General features: G+C 43.3%; 1 protein-coding gene across 2 annotated transcripts in view; it reads right to left on the bottom strand.

Moving 5' to 3' along the window:
- The window catches only part of DOCK4 (dedicator of cytokinesis 4), a 490,280-nt gene that overhangs the window by 178,431 nt on the left and 299,002 nt on the right, over positions 1-12,847 (bottom strand). For both annotated transcript variants that reach the window (XM_077469314.1, XM_077469315.1), the window contains exon 27: positions 2,790-2,884. In XM_077469314.1, the coding sequence (XP_077325440.1) occupies positions 2,790-2,884 (95 nt within the window). The remainder of the gene's footprint in view (positions 1-2,789; positions 2,885-12,847) is intronic.

Genomic DNA, 12,847 nt, shown 5'->3' with positions numbered 1-12,847 from the left:
TAATCAGAGAATCAGCCAAGAGGCCCATGGTAACTCTGCAGGAGCTGTAGAGAACCACAGCTTAGGTGAGAGAATCTGTCCACAGGACAACGATTAGTTATGTACTCCACAAATCTGGCCTTCATGGAAGAGTGGCAAGAAGAAAGCCAGTGTTGAAAGAAAGCCATAAGAAGTCCCGTTTGCAGTTTGCGATAAGCCATGTGGGGACACAGCAAACATGTGGAAGATGCTCTGGTCAGATGAGAACAAAAGTTAAATTTTTTGGCCTATAAGCAAAAGGCTACATGTGGCAGAACTGAATTTATTAATGGTAGAATATCTCAGAAAAGCAGGTTCAAAGTGACCCCAGACATGTATGCAGTATCCAAATTGAATCAGTTTATTAGACACAGAACATTGGCAAGAAAAGCATCATAAAATGTATAAACCCTCCACGTATCACCAAATAAGGTTGTTATTTATTAAAAGAAAGAAGCACACGCTGGGCCCATGAACTCCTCCATTAAAGAGTGAGAAATGTCTGCCCACAACACAGATTAGGGCATCAATCCTGTATCCTGCCCATTTAGAAATATAGGGAATATTACAAAGATTTGTAACATGATTGCATCCCTTCCGAATGATGACAGACTTACCCACACAGATACATATCTAGGAAGGCATGGAACAATCATTAAGGGTCAAGGAGGATAGTTTAGGTTTTAATAATAATTCCTTCTTAGTTACCAAGTTAGATTAGCCTTATGTGGGGATAATCAAGCTAAAAAAAAATGTAGATGTAAAAGGGATGCAATCCAGAGAAGGATATGATTGATTGAGGCATCAGTTGCGCTGAGTATGGTCTCACTGGGTTCTGTAAGTGTTAAATGTTCTGGTTCAGGCTCCCAGTTAAGCCAATGCTGGTACTGATCTTGTGAGGGTGAGCTGACAGACCATGGATTGCGCAGTGACAGCTGTTGTGAAGCATGGGTTAACAAATACTGACTCAGGTAAGTTGAGTCATAAAAGATAAGATATGGGCTGCTCTCCTTTGATCTTCCTAGCTGTGTGCATCAGCAATCTATCCTTGCTAGAAGTCTGTGGATTGTGCAGTGACAGCTGTAGTAAAACGAGGATTAAACAGATGCCGAATTACTGTTTGCTGATTCATTTAGGTATTGAGATGAGATGAGATCGTGGCTGCTCTCATATGTTTTCCTAGCTGTGTGCACCAGCAGGTTCTCCCTGTCAGCAACATACTCATTGGTTACTATGTCTCTCTGCAAACCATACCGGTCCACTGGGTGTGCAGTCCTCCTTACACCTCTGTTAGCCCTCTTGGTTCCTGGAGCTCCCGTGATGGGAGTGTTTCATGGGCCGTGGGTGATGCGTCCTTTGGCTAACATGTTTTGCCTGCTGATTGTTTTAGCAAGCTTCTTCAGAGTCTCCATGTGTGGTGGAAAACACTGAACATCACCCTGAACATACCATCCACACTGTTAAACATGGTGGTGGCATCATGTTGTGGAGATGCTTTTCTTCAGCAGGGACAGGGAAGTTGGTCAGAATTTATGGGAAGATGGATGGAGCCAAATGCAGGGCAATTTTAGAAGAAAAGCTGTTAGAGTCTGCAAAAGACTTGAGACTGGGGCAGAGGTTCACCTTTCAGCAGCACAACAGCCCTAAACATACAGCCAGGGCTACAAATGGCATGGTTTGGATCAAAGCATACTCACGCTCTCCATCCAATCTGACAGAGCTTGAGCTTTTTTGCCAAGAAATATGGGCAAAAAAGGTCACTCTCTAAAAAGACTTGCAATTGTTATTGCAGTGGAAGGTGGTTCTACAAAGTATTGACTCGGGGGGGCTGAATACAAATGTGTCACGGTCCCTACCGTGTCTTTTAGACGGCCAGGCATGGTCGCACCCCAAGTGGCTCTGGGTGGTATTGAACTAATGACTGTTTGTTCTTGCTCCGGTTTCTTTACCTCTGAGCCACACCTCAGTTCTATTCTGCCTGATTTTCAGCCATGCCTAGTTTTGCATAAAGTACTGTGGGCAATTCTGTTTGTACCTGTCACTCTTGGATCAGCTGTGGCAGGTTACCCAATTAGCGGGGTATAAAACCCTGTCTCACTCTGAGGGCTGGGTCAGTTCATTGTCTCTTGTCACCAAAGGTACATGTGTTCCTGTTTTCAAGTTACAGTGTTCCAAGACTGACCCCGGCTTCTGACCCTGGCTTGTATATCGTTTATGCTGACTTCTGGAATCCCGGACAATGGCTTTACTTAGACGATCCCTTGGCTTTTCCTGTCAAGCCCCCGTGCACAGATTCACAGCCCAGGTAGCTTATCTCTTTGTTACCGTGGGCTGTGTGTATTTGCAAAGGTGAGCGTACATCTCTGCACCATGGACTCCAACCAAAGTAAGCGCTCACAAAATGGACGCCACACTTTTCACATATTTATTTGTAAAAAAATTTGAAAACCATTTATCATTTTCCTTCAACTTCAAACTTATATGCCACTTTGTTTTGGTCTATCACATAAAATCCCAATAAAAAATAATTAACATTTTTGGTTGTAACATGACAAAATGTGGACAATTTCAAGGGGTATTAATACTTTTTCAAGGCACTGTAGACTGTTATCTGAGCAAAAAGAATATACATCAAAATTCAACAGTAATCAGTATAGCATCTGTAGTTCACATAAAATAAATATATAGAAGGTGATATAAAGAATGTAAACTGATTTGTATCCAGACTTAAGCTCTCCTTTATATGGCATATGAAAAAATTTCCTTCTTACTTGTTGGCAACAAAACGCATCACAGTCCAGTCTTTAGGAAACATTTCAGGTCTTATAAGTATCCGAAATACAGTGAAGATCTGCAGCAAAAAATCCTAAAAAACAAACAAAAAAAAAAACTAAACAATTCACAGTCATACAACATTAACAGCATATAAGAAATATACAGCACATAGCTGTATTTGTATTTATTGTATGTGCACTGTAAATATAATTGACAATTTATACATAATTTATCAATGTTATAATACCACAGAGAATATTTAACATGAAATGCAAACTACTTTTGTATCTTCGTTTACTATGATCAGAAATAAAATGAGTAAATTACAACGATTTTTCTTTTTTAGTCATGTTAACATGAGATATTACATACCAGCTCCTCAGAGTACCTGTTACCAGCACATCAGAGTACCCAAGTACCTGTCACCAGCCCATCAGAGTCCCTGAATACCTGTCACCAGACCATCAGAGTACCAGAGTACCTATCTGCAGCTCATCAGATTACCCGAGCACCTGTTTCCAGTGCATCAGATTACCCGAGTACCTATATGCAGCCCATGAGATTACCTGAGTACCTGTCTCCAGCAGATCATTTTATCTGAGTACCTGTCTCCAGTCCATCAGAGTACCCGAGTACCTATCTGCAGCCCATGCCTCATAGAATATACCTTGGGGTGTCTGCTTCCCAAAACCAGGTAATTCCATTGACCTGGTGCTCCAGGACCTTCAAAGGTGTGATAGGTAGGAATTAAATTATATGTGCAATTTATGCTCCTAGAACACCTGAAGGTACTACTTCAATGCTGGACCTCTCTATGTTGGACCTCTCTATGTGGCCTCTATGTGTAATTTTTGATATGTACATGCTGTGTGTTAGAAATATCATATACATTGACAACTTTCTGTGAAGAAAAATATGTTTTCACTTTCTTTTCACGCTTTCCAAAGAATTGGAAAAAAAAATGAACCCTTCAAAAGAATCATTATGTCTCATAGAATATACTTTGGGGTGTTTGCTTTCCAAAATTAGGTCATTTTGTGGGAAATTCCATTGTCCTGGTGCTCCAGGGCCTTCAAAAATGTAATAGGTTGTTTTATGTGAAATTTATGCTCCTGGAACGCCTGACAGTGCTCCCTGCATGTTGGACCTCTCTATGTGGCTAGGCTGTGTAAAAGTCTCACATGTGGTATTGCCATACTCAGGCCGAGTAGCAGACTGTATTTAGGGTTGTAATTTTTGCTATGTACATGCTGCATGTTAGAAATATCTTCTAGATTGACAAGTTTGTGTATGTAAGTATGTAAACAGTAAAAAAGGGAGGACAGACCATATTGGCCCTATAAAGAATGAGGAAGGTCATCTAGTTACAAAAGATGGGGAGATGGCGAAGGTATTGAATTTATTCTTCTCAGCCCCCGTACACACATTTGGACACTCCGATCACCAAATCCGTCGGATAATTTCCAACGGATTTTGTCCGAAACTGGTGTTGCATACACACGGTCGGACAAAGTTGTCAGAGAATCCGATCGTTCTGAACGTGATGACATTCGTTCATTGCGACGGGACTACGTTCAGGCTAGTAGCCAATAGCTTTGCTCTCGTACTTTGATCTGAGCATGCGTGCCACTTTGTCCGATCGGAATTATGTACAAACGATCGGAAAAAATCTGATCGGATTTTGTTGTTGGAAAATTTGAGATCCTGCTCTCAAATTTTTTCCAGCAGAATTAGCGATGGAAAAAGTCTGATAGAGACCACACACTATCGGATTTTCCGACATTATAATCCGATTGGACCTTTTCTGAATTTCTGACCATGTGTACGGGGCATCAGTCTTCACAAGGGAATCGGGAGGGGATTCAGTAACCAAAACTGCAGTGTTTATCCTCATGACACATAGCTGGAAGCACCTCCATGGTGAACAGAGGACAGAATTAAAATTACACTTGGGAAACTTAACATTAATAATTCACCGGGACTAGATGGCTTGCACTCGAGGGTACTTGGGGAACTCAGTCAAGTAATTGCCAGACCATTGTTCCTAATTTTTACTGACAGTCTACTGACTGGAATGGTAGCAGCCGATTGGTGAAAAGCCAATGTAGCACCGATATTTAAAAAGGGCTCAAAATTCATCCCTTGGAATTACAGACCAGTTAGCCTAACATCAATAGTATGCAAGCTCTTGGAGGGAATGGTAAGGGACTATATGCATCATTTTAGTAATGAGAACGGTATCATTAGCAGTAATCAGCATGGATTAATGAAGAATCAGAAAGCAGGGCAATAACTTTTCTGCAGGATGTGGAAACCTTGAAAAAAAACCTGAATTAATGGGGTGGGCAACTACAAGGCAAATGAGGTTTAACGTAGAAAAATGTAAAATAATGCATTTGGGTGGCAAAAATATGAATGCAATCTATACACTGGGGGGAGAACCTTTGGGGGAATCCTGGATGGAAAAGGACCTGGGGGTCCTAGTAGATTATAGGCTCAGCAACGACATGCAATGCCAAGCTGCTAACAAAGCAAACAGAATATTGGCATGCATTAAACAGGGGATCAACTCCAGAGATAAAACGATAATTCTCCCGCTCTACAAGACTCTGGTCCGGCCGCACCTAGAGTATGCTGTCCAGTTCTGGGCACCAGTCCTCAGGAAGGATATACTGGAAATGGAGCAAGTACAAAGAAGGGCAAAAAAGCTAATAAACGGTCTGGAGTATGTTAGTTATGAGGAAAGGTTGCAAGCACTGAACTTATTCTCTCTGGAGAAGAGACGCTTGAGAGGGGATATGATTTCAATTTACAAATACTGTACTGGTGACCAAACAATAGGGGTACAACTTTTTCGCTGAAGAGAGTTTAACAAGACAGGTGACCACTCATTAAAATTTAAAGAAAAGAAGTTTAACCTTAGAGGGTTCTTTACTGTAAGAGCGCAAGGATGTAGAATTCCCTTCCACAGGTGATGGCATCAGCAGGGAGCATCAATAGTTTCAAAAAACTATTAGATAAGCATCTGAACGACCACAACATACAGGGATATACAATGTAATACTAATATATAGTCACACACATAAGGTGGACTTGATGGGCTTGTGTCTTTTCAACCTCACCTACTATGTGACTTTGTGTAAAAGGAAAATAAGATTTTTTCTACAGCTTACCTTCTTGGAGTACATCACAGGACACAGTGCCGGTTATTACAATAACAACTACTTTGGTTATACACCACCTATAGGTGAATTGACACTGGTAGATCAACCAGAACAATCACAAAGGAGGCCCTCCCCTATATAACCCCTCCTACACAGGAAACACATCAGTTTTGTAGCAAGAAAAAAAAATCCCAAAAGAGGGAAAGAACCTTTGTGTCCTGTGATGTACTCCAAGAAATGGATTTTACAGGTAAGCTGTAGAAAAAATCCTCTTTTCTTTATTGTACTTCACAGGACACAGAGCCGGGTTATTATAATAACAACTACTTGGGATGTCCCAAAGTAATATCCTTGAGGGGAGGGAGACACCATCATAGAAACTGCCACCAGTGAAGGACTTACTGCTATTTGTAATACGCTGAGGCCAAAGGCAGTTTCTTCTGCGTAACTGGCATCCACCTGGTAAAAATCATGTAGATGTATAAACCAAAGACCAAATAGTGGTCTTGCATACCTGGGGCACTGACAACTGATGACAGATGGCCCAAGATACTCCCCCACACCTGGTAGAGAAGCTCTCCCCAGAAAAATGTTTTTTTGCCATTTAAACCATAGGCATCATTGATAAACTGGCAGATCCACTGCTAAATATTCGACCTGGATGCCCTTCCTGGGCTCTTCTAGCAGCACAAGATTCTTGACCTTTGCCAACAACTCAAATAGATCCGGAGTGCCTGAACAACCTCTAGAGTATCTAGCAATCTTTCTCCTGCCGACTGTGGATTAGGAGAAAAATGAAAGGCAAGACACTGTCCTGATTCAAGTGAAAACTAGAAACCACTTTAGGCAATAAAAGTATATGAGGACGCAACATCACCTTATGATGCGCGACCAAGAATGGCTCCTTGCATGAAAGAGCCGCCAACTCTGACACTCTACTCAGTAAAGTGATAGCAACCAAAGAAGCCACGTTCCTAGATAAAAGGACCAACAGAAACCCCAGACTGGTTCAAAAAGTGGCCTTTGCAAGGACAATCAAATTAATTTCCCAAGGACACAAAGGCCTAACAGGTGGGACTGTCCAAGTTACATGCTGTATGAGGTATGAAACAAGGAGTGAGAAACAACGGCCTCTAAAAAAGAATGGATAGGGACGAACTCTGACCCTTAATTGTACTTAAGGCCAATCTCCTTTCCCCTACCAATTGGAGAAAGAAAAAAAAATCCCCCACTCACATATTTCTGTAGGTGCCACTTCCTGGCTTCACCCCCAGCAAAAAAAAATATTTTCAAACCCTGTAATTGAAGTTCCCTGAGGCTGGCTTCCAGATGCTCACAGTGCTGAGGTATAGGACTCGAGACCATTAGGTCCCGCTGGACCGGGAGTGTCCAAGGAGCAACCTCCGAAAGACTCGCTATGTCAGTGTACCAAGCCCTCTTGGGCTAATTCCAACACTAATATCAGTGTTACCACCTCACGGATTCTTCGCAAAAGATGTGTCAGAAGCCGAAACAGGGGAAAAAAACTTTCAAATAAGGGAGAACCGATCCTTAAGGTGTTACCAGTACATCTACTTCTATTGGCAGTGGGATTCTTTTCCGGACACACCTGTCCCAACCTGTTGTAGAACTTGAAATCTAGTAGATTCCCCTTGCCCCTATTCTATCCCTGGAATATGTATTGGCGATAGAGACAGTACTTGTACTGTCCCAGACAGAATGTGGTACACTTCCCTGAGTCGCATGGCCTCTGGTGCCACCCTGGTGGTTGACATGCCTGCAGAGGCATTTCCGGATTGAACCTACAACTTGTTTGTCCTATAATCCAGAGCAAGGCGTACTGGCCAAAAATTCCAAGATATTGATGGACAGTATTCTCATGTGGAGACCAAGCCCTTTGAACTGTAGCCAGCCTCAAATCAACTTGGAGAGATTGGCATCAGTGATTACTATTCCCTAAATTCCTAAAAAGTAAGAATATCAATCACCAATATTTGCTCTGCAACACCTTCCGGCAATCCAATGACTGGATCTTCAAGTTCCAGACAGAGAATGATCCTCTACCAAGACCTGGAGTAGAACTGTATGTAGGGAACATGCTCTAACCTAAACACAGCTTCCTCCTGTAGAAATATATCAAAAGGAACCCCTGGAATCGACTGCTTCCTGAGCAAAGATTGCTGAGGTAATGAGTATTGAGGTGTCTTCAGCAAGCCCAGCACTGGGGCTAGACGCTTTGTGAACCCTCCGCAGCTGTGTCCAACCCAAAGGGAAGATTCACATAAAAAATGACTTACCACTGTAAATCCAGAGATCCTTAATGAGCCCGGAAACAAACCGCCACATTAAGACGTGCATTTACAGATGATTATGGACCATGAAATCTACCTCCAGCAGAGAGGTGATCACTGAACAGATCTGAAAACAGAAGGATGTTCAGAGGCTCGAGATCTTAAGATAGACCTCATGTCCCTATTTTGTTTTGAAACTACTACCATGTAATTGTCTCACAATAATGAGCCCTTAACTTCTGCTCCAAGAGCAAATGCAAGGCAAAAGACTGACGACTCTGTGGCAGACCCAGACAGTCCCAAGAGGTGCGCACTTAACCTACAAGGTTTCTGCCGGATAAAGATGGAACAAACCACCTCAGAGACTGCCCTAAGATCTTCTGGCCTGAGATACTCCCAAAACACAGCCACCTCAGATGCCTCCCTCACCCAGGTGGGGAAAAGCTTACACAGCATCTGGTATTCCTGGGCAGTCTCCCATCCATATACCAACCAGGCTTGATCCTGCTTAGGCTTCAATCAACCAAGATCAGACATGATCAAGGTGATGTGGCCACAGTCTGACGAAAAATGAATGCGTCAGAAACACTGCAATGCCAAACACCAGTGGCTCAGATGCACCTGACAACACTGTCCATCAGGAGATGTGGACACCGCCAGATCCCTGAACCTGAGAGCAGTCCAACTGCCTCCCCAGCTGCCTCTCTTTTCTGGAACCATTTAATTGGTATAACAGATAAATAATGCAGCAACTATATTAGCCAACCTAATATACAGTCCTCCAAGGATGCAGGCCTAAAACGAAGTTGGTTTACCACTATGCAGGTACCCAGGTATGCCGTTATGTCAGTACCTAGGTATGCAAACATGCAGGTATACAAGCATTTTTGCCATTCCTGCATTTATGTATGCAGTTCAAGGCCAATGAGCACATATGTATGTATCCCAAGGTAAATAAGAACATGCGTATGTACCCCTAGGCAAATAAGCACATATATACCCTCAGGCAAACAAGCACACACGTATGTCGCCCTAGGCAAATAAGCACATGTACATGTAGTCCTAGGCAAATAAGCACATATGCATCTAGTTCCAGGCAAATAAGCACATATGCATGTAGTCCTAGGCAAATAAGCACATATTTATGTAGTCCTAAGCAAAGAGAACAATCTCTATTGTAAATTGGAGAAGTACGAATTCCATCGTAAACAGGTTAAATTCCTGGGTTATGTCATTTCCACTGCTGGTTTCTCGATGGACCCAGAGAAACTTTCAGCAGTCCTACAGTGGCCCGACCCATGCCTGGACCTATACGCCCTCTGCAGCGTTTTCTTGGCTTTGCTAACTATTATTGGAAGTTTATTCGGAACGTCTCTTCTCTGGTCAAGCCCCTGATTGATATGGCCAGAAAGGACAGTAACCCACAGAGTTGGTCTCCAGAGTCCGTTAAGGCCTTTGAGAGTCTCAAGGCTGCCTTTGTTTCTGCTACTGTGTTGGCACATCCTCATCCTATGTTACCTTTTATCCTTGAGGTTGATGCTTCTGACACTGGAGTTGGTACCCATCTATCTCAACATCCTACCTCAGAGCGCTATGCAACCCTGTGGCTACTTTTCGAATAAATTGTCACGATGGGATCACGCTGGCAATCACCGCTGCGAGCTGTGCTTTTTGCGACATGCCACGCTTCCATAGGAATGTATTGGGGCGGCGAGCGGGAGGAGTGACATAGCTCGGCACTAACAGCAGCAAGATTGACACAATATCGGCGGCACCTACTGTATAAACATGCATCTTTGTGCAGACATGTATCTTAATGCAACCATGTATAACATGTATCTTTAGCAACTGTGCGTTCCAGAACCCGTGTCTTCCAGCAACTGTGCGTTTTAGCTAGTTTGCAAGCATGCACCTGTTTAACTGCAGTTGGCCCCATACCAGTCCTGCAGAATTTAGCCAAGCACATATGCGTCCTCTATGCTGTGTAACCTGGGATAGCGCTGTAATAACCGCCAGACAGTTTATTGAAAGCAAACAGTTAAGTTATTTCAATTAAAAACTAAACAAAACGACAGCTTACTTCAGCTATAGTAAATAACAGTCCAAAATCCTGGTATTGGTAATTTAAGCAGGCTACCCGCTAGTTTTTCTTTGGTCCTATACAGGGGTTAGGCTTCTCCAGAGCAAGAGTGCCAGGTAGGTCAGCCAGAGGGGTCAACAGCCTGTGTTTCCATAGGTCAAAGAGCTCACACTGGCTGCACAGCTTGTGAGACACTCTCTCTCTCCCACTTCCTTGACACATGTGCATATTTCCCTCTGCTGCCTTTCAAGCCTCCCTCCCCTGGGACTTAACCCCTTCAGTACCAAAGCCCTAGTGATCAGGGTTTGAAGACTCTGCAACTGTCCCCCTAAAGGGACCATAACTCAACTATTGGGGGAATGTCCCTGCCATCCAGGACACATTCCCTGTGTACTACAGCTGTTTCAGAACAGCAAAAAAAAGACCAAACTCACATTATACTGGAGACACAGTTCCTTAAAGTGCTCCTATGCTCAAGTTTTTCCAAACATGTGTATATTTAAACATGCCTTTAAGCAACAAGTTTTCAAGCATGTATACTACGCTGCACCTGTCTTCCGAGCGGAGGAGAAACTGCAGCTCACACGACTAAGAAGTACATAGCATGTGGCCACTGGGAGAACAGACAGTCGGATCTCTCTCTCTCTTTTTTTTTTTTTTTAAAAGAGAAACTGCACACAAATGCAGACTCACCATTCCTGCTGCAGGACTCTGAACATAACAGGAGTCCAATCTTCACCCATCACTTCGAGCTTTGTCATAAAAGACCTTCAGAGACTGGGTCCCCCTTAATGTGGGGTCCACTCCCCTGGACCCGCATAGCAACCTGAACAAAGAATCTTGGTCAGAACAAATACTGCACAGGGCTTCATTACGCAGGGTCCAGCACCATAAGGCTGCATTACAGGCAAATCTCGAGGAATATTCTCTCCTTCAAATGAGTCTCAGGTACCATCCATTTTGGCTGATGGCTTTTTCAAATGGATCCAACTGAAGCCTAACAGAACTGTCCAGACCTCCAAGTATGCTCCAAGAGCACATGTATCACATCAATGACCACCACCTTACAGACACTGGCAAAAAAAAGTGATGTGCTTCCTGTGTAGGAGGGGTTATATAGGGGAGGACTTCCTGTTTGATTGTTCCGATTGATCTACCAGTGTCAATAAACCTATAGGTGGCCTTTAAACCAAATAGTTATAATAACAACCGGCTCTATGTCCTGTGATGTACGATAAAGAAAATACATTTTAATTTTATTTCCATGTTTTTCGAAGACTTTTGGAAAAAAATAACCGTTCAAAAGGCTCATAATGCCTCATAGAACATACGTTGAGGTGTTTGCTTTCCAAAATGGGGTAATTTTGTGGGTAATTCTATTGTCCTGGTGCTCCAGGGCCTTCAAAAATGTGATAGGTCATTAGGAAATTTTTCATGTGTAATTTATGCTCCTAGAACGCCCGACGGTGCTCCCTGCATGTTGGACCTCTCTAGGGGGGTCAGGCTGTGAAAAAGTCTCACACATGTGGTATCGCTATACTCAGGAGGAGTAGCAGAATGTATTTTGGGGTGTAATTGAAATTATGCATATGCTGAGTGTGAGAAATTTCCCCATCCCTATCCAAGTTCAATCTCCCTCAATGAAACATAAAAACAAAAGTACAAGGACTGCTTCATGTCTCACTAATAGGTGGTACTGATAGGCTGCATTGATGAGCACTGATGGGCATTGAACACTAATAAGCAATATTGATGGCCACTGATAGGCGGCATTGATGAACACTGATAGACAGCACTGATAAGCTGCACTGGTAGGCGGCATTGATGAGCAATGATAGGTGGTACTCAAAGGCTGCACTGATGGGCACTATTAGGTGGCATTGATGAGCACTGATAGGTGGCACTGATGGACAGCATTGATGAGCACTGATAGGTGGCATTGATGGGCATTGAGCACTGAAAAGTGGCACTAATAGGTAGCATTGATGAGCGATGATAGGTGGCACTGATAGGCGGCATTGATGAGCGATGATAGGTGGCACTGATAGGCGGCATTGATGAGCATTGATAGGCAGCACTGATAGGCAATTTACTGACATTGTTGCCTCTTCTTTCCTCACACAGACACAGTGTGGGAGGAAAGGGCTGCCGATAACCAGCAAGTCTGTTTACATGTGATCAGCTGATCACATGGTAAAGAGCCAATGTGATTGAGCTGGATGCACGTCCCAGGGGACATATGGGAGGCAGGGTTCTGGGAGGATGTCCATGGACGCCCTCCCAAAAATGGAAGCCCTGCGCTTGGATAGAAGGGGGTGGGGGTCAGGTGGGCCCCATCATGGTTTCTTGCACCAGGGCCCTGAGGGTTCTAGTTACGCCTCTGTCCTCAATCTTGCCTGTTCTTGAACGGCCATGCTTTACTATATAATATATGCATAAAACATGTGCACAGCAGGAGATTGTTGGCTAAAGCCTGTGCACAGACATACTGTCTCAAGGGGAAGAGGTGTCACTTAGTC

The sequence above is a fragment of the Lithobates pipiens genome, unplaced genomic scaffold (genome assembly GCF_037356315.1).
Source record: "Lithobates pipiens isolate NorthernLeopardFrog02 unplaced genomic scaffold, aLitPip1_a1.2 Scaffold_8, whole genome shotgun sequence".
In the NCBI taxonomy this organism is placed as follows: domain Eukaryota; kingdom Metazoa; phylum Chordata; class Amphibia; order Anura; family Ranidae; genus Lithobates; species Lithobates pipiens.
The sequence above is the reverse complement of the archived record's forward strand: the minus strand, read 5'-3'. Positions and strand labels throughout refer to the sequence as shown.